Source organism: Protopterus annectens, chromosome 12.part0 (assembly GCF_019279795.1).
Source record: "Protopterus annectens isolate FY-2018-M chromosome 12.part0, PAN1.0, whole genome shotgun sequence".
Lineage (NCBI taxonomy): Eukaryota > Metazoa > Chordata > Ceratodontiformes > Protopteridae > Protopterus > Protopterus annectens.
This window is the reverse complement of record NC_056746.1, coordinates 835677528-835690351: the sequence shown is the minus strand read 5'-3', so window position 1 is coordinate 835690351 and position 12824 is coordinate 835677528. Positions and strand designations below refer to the sequence as shown.

Below are 12824 nucleotides of genomic sequence, written 5' to 3'. Positions count from 1 at the left end.
TTTTGTGCCTGCTATTCTTATCATCATCTTCTTTCGGCTGTTCCCGTTAGGGGTCGCCACAGTGGATCATCTGTTTCCATTTCTTCCTGTCCTCTGCACCAACCACCTGCATATCCTCTCTCACCACATCCATAAACCTTATCTTAAGCCTTCCTCTTTTCCTGTTACCTGGTAGCTTCATCCTTAGCATCTTTCTTCCCCAATATACTCAGCATCCCTCCTCAGCACAGGTCCAAACCAACGTAATCTTGCCTCTCTGGCTTTGTCTCCAAACCTTCCAACCTGGGCCGACCCTTTAATATACTTATTCCTAATCCTGTCCACCCTCGTCACACCCAGTGAAAATCTTAACATCTTTAACTCTGCCACATCCAGCTCTAACTCCTGCCTTTTTGTCAATGCCACTGTCTCCAACCCATATAACATAGCTGGTCTCACCAACCTCTTGTAGACCTTCCCTTTCACTCTTACTGGTACTAGTCTGTCACAAATCACTCCTGACACTCTTCTTCACCCACTCCATCCTGTCTGTACTCTCTTCTTCACCTCTTGTGCCTGTTATTCTAAGTGTCTTTATTCTGGTTTAAGCACTTGGGTTCCAAACCAGTTACTTTACATTGGGAAGATTCGAGGTCTAAACTCTTGTGGCAGGACAGGATAGCCTACACCCTTCTAAGCTTGAAATTGCTGGTTGAAAGTCTATGGTGTCTGTCTTCTGAAGTGTCTTAGTCCTGGCTTAAGCACCTGGGCTCTAAAACCAGCTGTTTTACATTAGGAAGGTTTGTGGTCTAGATTCTTGTGGCAGAGAGTGTGGCCTACACCATTCTAAGCTGAGAATTGCTGGTGTATTGCTGCTTTATTTAAATTGTTTCTTTGCTGTTGTGACTGATTTTATGCATTTGAATTACTAGTACTTCTGCAATTTACAACACAGGCTAGATTCAGACTTGCTGAATCTACACAGTTTGGTATCACTTGAGTACTAAACCAGCTCTTCACTGAGACACTGAATGATCTGAGGCATCTGTTGCTTCCAACTAACTATAAGTGCCTGCTTTTGCTCTTATATTGCACATATAATTTTTATTTGCATTCTTGAATTGTCTAAACTGTGTTTTGCTACATTGTAATTTATGTACACTGTACTAGTTCAGCTGTAGCATAGCCCAGTTTCAAGATTGCTGTTTCTGGGTCTGTTCTGTAACGTCTGAGCATAAAATTCAAGCCTTCCTTGCACGTAAAGGCCCATTTACACCCTTGTGGAAGCAGAGTGCTGTCTGGGTCCCATCTTATCGAGGGTGACGGGAGTAGTACTCCGAGAGAGTGTCTTTATTGTCTAGCTTGAGTTAAAAGGGTTATCTCTTGTTTTGTTTAAGGCCTGCATTTGCACTTGTCTGAATGTAGCACACCATCGTGCACTGCCACATAGTGTTCGCCACTGGTGGTTTAGACGCAAACGTATTGCTTGTTAAATTTTCCCTTACCACTTAACTTGTTGTCCTCCAGAAGTTTTTCGCAGCCTTGCTCTACTATCAGGTGGAACACTAAGCCTAGCCTCAGCGGTACAAACAAACCTCTCACCCACTAGCCATTCCTAAGTGTGACCTCTTTTCCTGACTATATAAATTTATCTAACACTATAGATGTGCAATTTCCCACTGTTTCCCCAGCCAGCTTGGGTGACAAGCGCATCCTGAAGCAATGTAGCAACTGCCTCTTGTTCACTGACAACCCTCTACTCCTAGTCCACAGAAATTCAACATGTGATAAATGCAGCTATATTAAGAACCTTGAATCCATGCTCTCTCACACACAGTTAGTACATATGACAATTAGCAGCTTGTCAGCATGCATACCTCACCTCCTACTCCACCCAAACCCACATCACACCTACCTACATATGCGGAGGTCCTCACCAGAAACGTACCTAAAAACCAGAGACCTCCTAAACACTACACACAATACTTCCTCTGCAGTATAGAATACACATAATAGTTCATGTACCAGTCTCTCACCTGTTAAGCCCTTAAGGCAAACCACAAAGGTAACATATTAGTCATAGCTGATTCCATCATGAGATACACAGATGTCCCTCTCACCAGACTGGATAAGGAAAAGGTCACGTTCAGCTGTCTGCCAGGTGCCAGGATACACCATATCACACATCCACTCAAGTCTCTCAACAACAGATACTGTTATAACTCCGTCATAGTACATGTTGGTGTGAACAACTTGAGACGCACCTCTCTTGACTACATGAAGAGAGACGTGACTGAGCTCTTGGACTATGCGTCTCAGGCAGGTATGCCCCTAGCCTTAAGTAGCACTTTACCTTCACCTAGGATGGTGCCTCAATACAAACAGAAAATGACTGACTTCAATAACTGGCTTAGTTTCTGGTGTCATTCTATGAGGATCCATTAACTATTAGCCTGGGATGACATGATCAACGCACCTCGATGTTTTGCCAGAGATGGTCTTCATTTGTCACCCCTGTGATTTCGGCTACTGGCTAAGGCTCTTGCCACCCCCACAGTGCCTTTTTCATAGGTTCAGAGGTAGGTACTAGGCTATCAGCCCGAGGGCCTACGTAAGCCTAGCCAACAAGGTTTCCTGGCTTACGCCACCCAAGAAAGTTATTTTCCTGTGCCACTGTCGAGCAGACACACAGAAGTGATCCCTGGGGTGCATTTCCTATAGGTTCATAGGTAGGTACTAGTTAGGCAGCGTCTCAAGGACAAAATTCCTGACATAAAAACTTCATCTAAAAACAACCTCAAGGTTATGTTGCTAAACACAAGGAACTGTACTCACTGGAAGCCGTCCTCGTCTTGGAAGATGCAGAGATTTGTGCAGTCACGAAGACATGGTTCAAGACACCACAGCCATACCAGTATACAGCTCCTTCCACATGTTCAGATCACAAACTGAAGGCATGAAAACTAAAGGACGAGGTGCATCAGTTTTCATTAAAGATAATTACACCTCCAGATTGGTCAAACATCATGATTCCCTGGAGATACCTCAGGTGCAATTAATCACAGGTAGGACACCTATTCAAGTCACTGCCAGCTACAGGACCCCCCACATGAATCAGAGCACACACTCTGCCTATTTGGATCAACTTGAGTCTATTGATATATCTGAACACCATTGTTACTCGTGCTCAAACACACCTGCCCAAAGGTTCCTCAACTTCATTAACTTCAATGGCCTGGAACAGCTGGTTGACGCCCACACAAGGGGTGCCAACATCCTGGATCTGTTGCTTACCAATATGGGGGACCACTGTAGCACCTGCACTGTGAGGTCTTCCCTGATGAGATCTGACCACAAATCAGTCTCATTTGAAGTAACTATGACACCTGACCCCCCCTCCCCCAGACACCTGACCCCCCCTCCCCCCAGCATCAACTAAACTAAAAAACTTCTCCAGAGCAGATTATAACCTCTTACAGGATGGTATAAATAGCTTTTCTGCACCTCTCCCCTCAGATGGAACTGACAACTATGCTGAGTTCTACACCAATGCTTTATACAAAAACCTGTAAAACTGCATTGATTTGGCTGTACCTAATAGGACCAAAACAAGCTCCTCAAGAAGAGCAAACCTGCCTGGTGGACAACTGCCATTAACAGGCTTTACAATGAGAGGAAGAAATTGCTATCCAAGAGTAAGAAGGAGCGAGTCCTAACTTGGAAACACTCCCTCCTCAGCTTAAACAAGTGAATAAGACTTATTGTGAAGTCCTCCAAAGCAAATTATGAATCCAAATTAGCTTCCTCAAATAAAGACAATCATATGGCATTCTTTAGTTATATCCGTAGCCTAAAAGTAAAGGCCCAGATTTGTGCCGAACTGGTAGTTAATGATACCACATATACTGAGCCTGTGGACACAGCTAACCAGTTAGCCGACAGGTTCTGTGAAAACTTCACTCCCCTGTCCCCACCTCATGTACCCTATGACATCCCTACCACATGTCCCCTACCTTGGATCTCTAAAGAGCAGGTCATTAATGCCCTCTCTAAGGCCAGGAACACAACATCTATGGGACTTGATAACATCTCAGGCTGTGTCCTACATGGGCTCCAACAAGAATTAGCAACACCATTGGGTACTCTTTTCAATTACAGTCTAAGCACTGGCTTTGTCCAGAAGAATGAAAAATGGCCACCGTGGTGCTTTCACTGACCCCGGCAACTCTAGACCTATTAGCCTGACTATCCTTTTCTGCAAGGCCATGGAGCGAATCATCATGGACCTCATCAACAAAGATATAGTTAATCTCCCAACACCTGACCCTACTCAGTTTGGATTTGTTAAAGGAGGATCATGCCTGTTAAACCTGGTGGACTTCTTCAAGAGAGTCACCAAAGCCTTGCACAAGGGGAAATCTGTGCATACAGCCTACCTAGACTTAGCCAAGGCATCTAACAGTATTCCCACTCAGGCATCACTGACAAACTCACCCAGCTAGGTATAAACCCTTATATCATCAGATGGGTTTCTAACTGGCTCACTGATAGAACCTATATAGTCAAATTAGTGGAATCCACCTCCAACAGCAGATGTGTAATCAGTGGTGTTCCACAGGAATCAGTCCTGGGACCTCTACTGTTTGGAGTCTACTTCTCTGACATACAAGCAAAAACTAAAGGTCTGTGGCTGACAAAGTTTGCTGATGACTGCAAACTGGGAGCGGTCATAGAATCTCCAAATGTTGTCAAATCCTAGAAGAAAGTCTTACACAAACAAATGATTGGTGCAAAAGTCATGGCCTTAAACTCAATGTAAAAAATGTATTATCATCTTTTCTGGTAAGGGCGATGTTCTTGACTACCACATCAATAGCAATACCTTAAGTGCGCAGTCAGTAGTGAGAGACCAGGGCACTCGTGTTGACAGCAACCTCACCTTTGACCACCATGTCTCCACACTGGTAATAAGGGCATTATATATTGCTCATTTCATAAGTAAGGGCACTGCCTCCAGAGAAAAAAAAAGCTATAACATCCCTGTACTCTTCCCTCATCAGGCCAATAATTTAATTACAAAGCCCCTTTTGGTATGTACCGTTCCAAGCACCTGCAGCAATTGAACAACAGTTCCTCAAAAGGAAAATTCTAGGTATTCACCATCTGTTCTATGTGGATCGTCTGAAATCACTGTCACTTTATTCTTTCTCATACAGATTACTCAGAGGTGATCTCTGCATTGCATACAAGGCAATCTCTGACCCTGCTTTACTGGAAATGCTGCATCTCCGCAAGTCAAATGGTACACAGGTTACTCGCTCCTAAGACCTTAACCTGGTATGTGACATTAGCACAGCCTGCTTGAGGGACAGATTTCTCCCAGAGGTTACCACACCTTTGGAACAAACTCCCACTCCATGTCAAACAAAGTACCTCATTGTCTCTCTTCAAACACAATCTGGATGATTGGATGGGTAACCGTAAATTCACCCTGGGGTGTTTCACCTGTGTTCCTCTAGGACACGGGTAATAGGTGCTGATCATGGAAATAATGGTAGAACTTGACTAGGCTTGTAAGGGCCCTAGGGCCATTAGTCTAGTAACTTCCTATGATCCTATAATTAAGAGAGAGCGTATTAGTGTGCAGGGTAAACATCTGACCAAGAAAGACTTGTAAGCATCCTCAAATGAAGCTTATGTACACAGTTCTTAGGTACAGGGCTATGAATGTCTATTCCACTGAAGGGTCCTCAGGCACTCTGTCCAAGAGATGTTTGTGGGTAAGCCATCTGACAGACTCCATAGTTACAGTGCAAAAGATGACTGATGCAGTTCTTACCGTACTTAAGTAACCTGTACTCCAAAAGCAGTGAAAACAATAAATATAATTGTTCTTTCTTGTGGAGGACTACAAAAATAACAGAAGAGTTCTTTCTTACCTTGTTTATTAAGGGGATGTGGTTGGTTAACTTCACTGTGCTTAACACTGCTGTCTCCGAGGGCACTTTCCTTCTCACAGCCCATCATTCTACTTCCACTTCCACTACTGCAAGTGTCAGCCATATCTGGTAGGACAAAATAAGCAGGTGAGCACAGACTGTAAGATGTAAACAAGCATCAAGGCAGAACAGTGACCACTCAAGTAAAACAAGGGTGTGGAAACTTAAGATGCAAAATGTAGCACACCTGTCTAAAATCCAGGAGGACAAAAGGAGGTAACATCTGGAGATAAAGGACAGTACAGCACATTTTCTACAAAGCCAGACTGGGAAGGAAACGTATGAAAAGGAATCCAAGTAGATGTGTTGAAGCTGGGATGATAATGTGGCTTTTATTTAAATTTATAACCTCTTACTTATGGACTGCCACTTTTACATTTTCAAATTTTTAACCTATCTTTCTAGACTCTTCCTCTGAGGCCAAGAAGATTATACCAGGCCACTCCATACTTCACACTCTGAAGGCATCGTGGTCAGCTGTGTGAAGCCTGAACAGAAGCTCATTCATACACTGCCATGTGAAAGTTTGCTCTAACAACCCCTCACTTTCAGGTAAGCTGATGTTAAGTACTATGTCTGTGCATGCTTGTGGTGCACCTGATACATCAGCAATGAAAACAGGCAGCACTCCAAGCCTGCAAACATTACTTACTGTCAACTGCAGTTCAATGCAGTGTGTGACCACACTCGTACCACTCTCTAACAGTCAATGTTGCCTTTCCTCACCATCAGTGCCACACAATGTGAGCACACTACCTCCGTTTCTCAATATATCTGTTTTTCAGAATGGCCTAAATATAAACACAAGCAATGCATATGACCTGCTTAGTCAGTATTCACTTCAGAATGCACAGTGGATGCTGGGTACCAGACTATTTGAAATAGATTCTGAATTTCTACGAAGGCTAAAGGCACCAAGTTGTTAAAGCCATGTACATATTATAGCCCTTTCAAAAGTTAAAGATTCCCACTCTGCATTAAGAAATAAGCTATGCTTAAATATAAGTTCATAGATGAATACTGCGCTAACTGACCTGAAATGCCCTTTTAAGCCTAGCCAATAATCTGGGGTCAAAATCAAACCCTGTAACTTATGTCATTGAGGTAAAAACTTAGCCAAATCCACCCCATAAAGCATTTTATAACAAAATACTCAACTTCAATACTTTCATTTGTGGGAACTGGTTCAAAAAGAAAACATATTTGCATGGTTGTTAGTAAAATACAATTCCATTCCTAGTTTTCATTTTCATTTTTCAACTACAAAGTTGAAACACTTATTACAAAAGCAGTGTATAAAATAAATGTAGTTCAAATGCAAATGCAATGACTACTTTTCTATCAGAGTATCTATCCAATTTTCTTAGTAAATCACTAACCCTGTAATACTTGAATAAGTCTGTGGTGTAATTTCTGATGCCGATATACTAACTATTATGCTGATATGCAATATACTAAGAACTGCTACAGGTAACTGACAGCTATGTAGTGCACAAGTACAATGTCCCATCTTTGACCCAAAATGGAATAGTGGCCAGAACATTGGAGAAGTTGGCCAAAGATAGTAGGAGTGGGCTGTGAAGAGACATCCCAGATGGCTGGCATGTCAGACAAGTTGCAGATATGAGGTGTGCTAGATGGCAGCTTCATAGACTGATGGTGAACACCCATCAAGTAGCATGCTCAATACAGCCAAGGAAAGGTGCATGAGTGGAAGCATGCACTGGTCCTGGGTCTGGCACTCTTACACTAACCTTCTTCCAGGCTGCCATGGAGAAACGGGTGCTAGGTTACAAAAGCACTCTGATGGATGCCTGGAGAACAGTTTGCAAAGGAAGCTGATGGTCTGCAGACAATGACGGATAATAACAATGACAAAAAGAGAGAACCGCTATAACCAAGTCCCCATTAGCCAGTCTATAAGAATAGTGTAGGCTGATGTAATTATTCTTCCACTCACCTATTGTTGCTTCTGGAAATGCCTGTTGGAACACTTCTTTGGATATGTCTTTGGACACTTTGCTGACTAACTCTATGGAGAAGGCAACATGCATAGAGTACCTATATTCATCACAGTCACTATGACACATTTTTTATAAAAAATGACTGCAGCATGTCTCCATGGCACAGGTAATCGAGTCCCAAATGCATCTCAGTCAACTGGGATTCAGCTAATGGTCCCAGCACTCGTGCAGCCAGGTAGGGAGTGGGAGAACTGAAGATCTGTGACCTGCTCATCTATCCCAGGGGAAGGGGGGTGGGGTGCAAGCTGTCAGGGGCACACTGTGCGGTGCTAACTTCCTGGAGGAGACCACGTAGCTCACTGCTCATGCTTCAGAGAGTAGAAAAAGGATGCCAGGATGGAATGACTCAAGTGGAAGTGAGGGAATGTCCTACATTACCATATCACTCCATGCCCCTCCACCTAACCTACCCTACCCTCACTGGATGCATGCAATATGGTTGGGAAAACTAAACAACCTAAATCTCAAAGCACCCCTGGTGGCTGCTTGAATAATGGCACCTCCCAGCAAACCCTTATCCTCCTGATAGGTAATAAGTGAGCCAAATGGGCATGGAGGGGGCTCATGATCAACAAACAGTGGGAGCAAAGAGTGCAAAAAAAGTTTCCGATGTCTCCTCAGTAAATTTCCATCCTCAGTATGAACAAAAAAAAAACATATCAGCTAGCTACACCACTCAACAAACACTCAGTTCATTGGTCCATAGATGTTTATTAGGCTAACGACCACAACAGACTTTTTAAGCCTAGCCATGCATCCCAAATCTCTGACAAGTTCTGATACCCTTGATAAGTTTAAGCATGGGCCTGGGGGATGGACCGTTTACAGATTACCTGTGTCCATGAGAGACATGTGTGCCAAACCAGAGATGAATTTCCAGTTTCCTATCCATTTGTCCAAGTTGCACTTAAATTGGGTTAGGGAGGACCTTTGCTTAACGTGGATGGGAAGCCTGTTCCACAGACATGATAGTCTCTGGGACACATACCTCTCTCTCCTGCAGGTCGTATTTATATCACAGGCAAGGTTTAAGGTTTCAGAACAGGTAAATCAGGTGCTGTTTGTTTTGTGGACAAGCAGGAGGTCCATCAGGGTGGGGTCTGACAATGTACTGTAAGCCAGGCGTAGCTCTCCCTTCAAAAGTCTGTAGGAGACAGAATACAGGGATCAGGTCTTGAGGTGGTCTGCACAAGACATTTTACTTGCACCCTTTATTCTTTTATGAGGAACCTCTGTGCACGTTCCAATTGTTGGATATGCCTGGTTAGGTACATACCAAAAGAGGCACTGTATTCAATGACCGGTATGACAAATGCTGAATGCAGTGGGACAAGGACTTCCTTGGACTTAAGACACCATACCTTTGTTTATAAGCTGCGCAGCATAGAATGATTTCCTCAACCACTGTAGACACATAATGGTCAAAGGCTAGACTACTATTTGTGTGTGTCCCTAAGTCCCTGACTACTGGGTCAATTCTACAGGGTATGTTGTCAATAAGATAGTTACCAAGAATGGATGACTTCCCAAAGGATACTATTATGCATTTCTTGGCATTTAGTTTTAATCCATTGCTCCGACACCAGTTGTTTGTCTGTCAGCCCCGCCTAGAAAACATTTGTGTCAGTGTGAGATTCAATGACAGCTCCTAATTTGCAATCATCTACAGTCAGCCAGAGACCACTGAAATTGGCCTTGACTTCCGAGAAGTAAATGCCAAAAAGGAGAGGTCCAAGGACTGATCCCTGAGGGACTCCACTTGTGACTGGCCTCTTTGTAGAGGTGGACTCCCCAATTCTAACTTCTTGAGTCCTGTCTGTGAACCAGTTTACTATCCACCGAATGACATAGAGGTTTGTATCTAACCTCTTGAGTTTGTCAACAATGCCGGAGTGGGGTAATGTGTCAAATGCCTTGGTCAGGTCAAGGTAGGCAGTGTGAACGATTTTGCCCTCATCCATTACTTTGGTGACCTTTTCAAAGAACTTCACCAGGTTAAGTAGGCATGATCTGCCCTTGACGAAACCAAACTGGGTTGGGTCCACTATAGCTCTACTGATCATCTCCATGACAATTCTTTCCATGGCTTTACATACAAGACTAGTGAGACTTATGGGTCTGTAGTTTTCAGGGTCTGCAGATGGCCCACCTTTGTCCAAAGGAATGACTGTTGCCTTTCTCCATTCATGAGGCATGAAACCTGTTTAGAGGCTACAGTTAAACAGTAATTCCAGAGGCCCTAAGACGTCACGTTTCATGCTATTGAGAAAGCATCCTGGGATATTGTCTGGGCCCACTGATGCACTGTTCTTGGTCTTAGAGCATTAAGGACCTGTTCCCTAGTGATAGTTGGGAGAGTTATATTTGATGATATTTCCTGAGGGAAGGTTTAAGGGGAGAGAGGGGAAAAGTTGGAGCTGAATTTATCAGCCAGGAGGTTTGTTATGTCTTCTAGCTCAGTACAGGTGTCTCCCTTTACAATAAGCTCTGCACACAATTATGTATTGCCTTTGAGGCTGGGGACATAGCTAAAGAATACTTTGTGGCCGTTCTTAGCCTGGGAGGCCAAACCTACCTCAAATTTGGCTTTGGTAGACTTCATTTGTCCTATGAGTTGTTTAGTTTGATGAGAGTGCTTTTATCCCACTGGGTGGTGCACCTCCTAATTTTTTGCCAAGATTCTCTTCCTCCTGTTATATAGCCTATTGATTTTGTGATTCCACCAGGGTGGCTTGTTTTCTGAGTTACTTCTGTACTTCTTCCTGGTGGGTACAGCTGCCTCTATGCAGCTATTAACATGCTTGTACAGGGTTTCTGTGAACAGTTCTGCATAGGCAGCAGTGTTCTCAGAGTTTCTGGGGGCTTGAAGTTTTGCCAGGTTCTCACTTAATAGCAGGAGGTTAGCCTTATAATAGTTCCTGAATATTCCAGGTTTAGCTGGGGCTCCAGGTTTTATTTATACTTCAAAGACCATTTTGTGGTATGACCTTATCAGGGAAGGCGTTACAGTAGGGGGTGTGCAGCACTCTCCCATATTAGTGAGGACAAAATCCAGAATGGCTGCACCCCTGGTTGGTGTATTAACTATCTGGTCCAGGGAGTTTGTGTTTACAAAAATCCAGGAATCTCTGTGCATGTATATGTTTGGTGTCATATAAGATTCCCAGTTAATAGTGAGGTAATTAAAGTCACCTATGAATATGGTATTGGGTTGGATAGTTAGTGTTTCTAATAGGTTAAATATATATGTTATGGGTTTCCTGGGTCATAGATGGGGACCTATAGCTTCCATGGAAGTGGTACTGGATTTTGCCTATGGCGATTTAAACATGGAGCAGCTCAAGTGCACTGTCTTGTTTGACCAGCCTTGAAGTATACTTACCTTTGATGTAAATAGAGACATCTCCACATTTAGTCCCTGCATGTGAAGTACCTGATCTAAATGTGTGGAAGGCATTATAACCTAACACTGTTGACGTGCTCTCCACAGCTTTAAACCATGTCTCAGTGACAGCACAGATGCCAGCATTCTCTAGGGTAAAGAGAGTTTCTAGGGAGTTGAGTTTTCTGTTTAGACTCCTAGCATTGAGCAGTAATACCTTTAGAATTTCTTGGTTTTGATTTGCTATGTCGGAAGTACTTTAAATTTGGCATTGCCTAAAAAAGGCAATATGGTGGAAGACAATGTTTTAGCTTTCAAAAGCCTAGAGGGACGATGTGCAGACTAAACCTGGCAAAGCAGTGTGGTCTCCTGACCATCTCCTTCTATGCTGACAAATACTGCACCCCCTTAGAATGACATCAGAAACCAGGCCAATTATTAAAGTCAATCATCATCTGTTCGTATTGTGACATCATACTTGGAGAAGGTAAAATGCTGCTCAATCCTAGGCTCATACCAGCCTGAATGACATATTCCAAGAGCTCCATGATGTCTCTCTTCATATAGTCTAGGGAGGTACGACTCAGATCATTTACTCCCATATGGTCTATGAGTTATATTGGTAATTGTGGTCCAATGACCTGAGCGCCTGAGTAATGTGGTGGATCCTAGCCCCTGATAAGCAACTGACCATGACTTTCGCCTTACTCAGCCTCAGTTCTCAGTGCTTCTCTGTGAATACTTGCTGTGTTTTCACTCTTTTTGCTCCATTTTTCTAAAATAAGACCTTTTTCAACACAGGCTTTCTTTCAAGGTTTTGCTGAAGGAAGAAGCTTTATGCATTCTAACTATTAATCAACGATCAACCAATACTTCAGCTGGCAAAAGCCTTATGCTCTTGCAAAGGAGTACTACTGCATTTAAATAAAGCTAAATTCAGAACTGCATTACAGGCTCCATTAATTTTCTGTGATTTCTTCATAACGCTTTTCACGGTATGAATTGTTCTTAGGACTAGAAGTCACATGTTCGAACTTTCTTGCTGGCTCAGCAGTACACAGGGAAGAAGCCCTGATGCAGACCCAGATGCCCAGAGATTTATTACTGACCTACACACTACAGGACTAGATGATAAGAGGCATGAGTAGTCAATAACAGTTCACCCATCCTGGTGGAAGGGAGGCAATCTGGTCCACCACACTGCCAGCATAGTGCATGTCAGGTAGCATATCAGATAGGGATGTGCAGTTGGCTCTGCCAAGTCATGGGTGTTTGGTAATATTCACTAAGTGAGCATACAGGAATGCATACACTGGCAAGGGAAAGACAGAGGACTTTGCATCTGTGAGCACACAATAATTGCCAAATAGGTGAGAAAGGCAAGAAACTCATGAAATACCCTCATGACTACCTGGATGACAGGCATACCATGACCAGCTC

General features: G+C 43.3%; 1 protein-coding gene across 3 annotated transcripts in view; it reads right to left on the bottom strand.

Annotated features, from left to right (window-relative positions):
- Positions 1-12824, bottom strand: part of ZNF512B (zinc finger protein 512B) — a 1438759-nt gene that overhangs the window by 1334683 nt on the left and 91252 nt on the right. For all 3 annotated transcript variants that reach the window (XM_044089878.1, XM_044089880.1, XM_044089879.1), the window contains exon 2: positions 5919-6044. In XM_044089878.1, the coding sequence (XP_043945813.1) occupies positions 5919-6042 (124 nt within the window). In that variant the 5' untranslated portion in view covers positions 6043-6044. The remainder of the gene's footprint in view (positions 1-5918; positions 6045-12824) is intronic.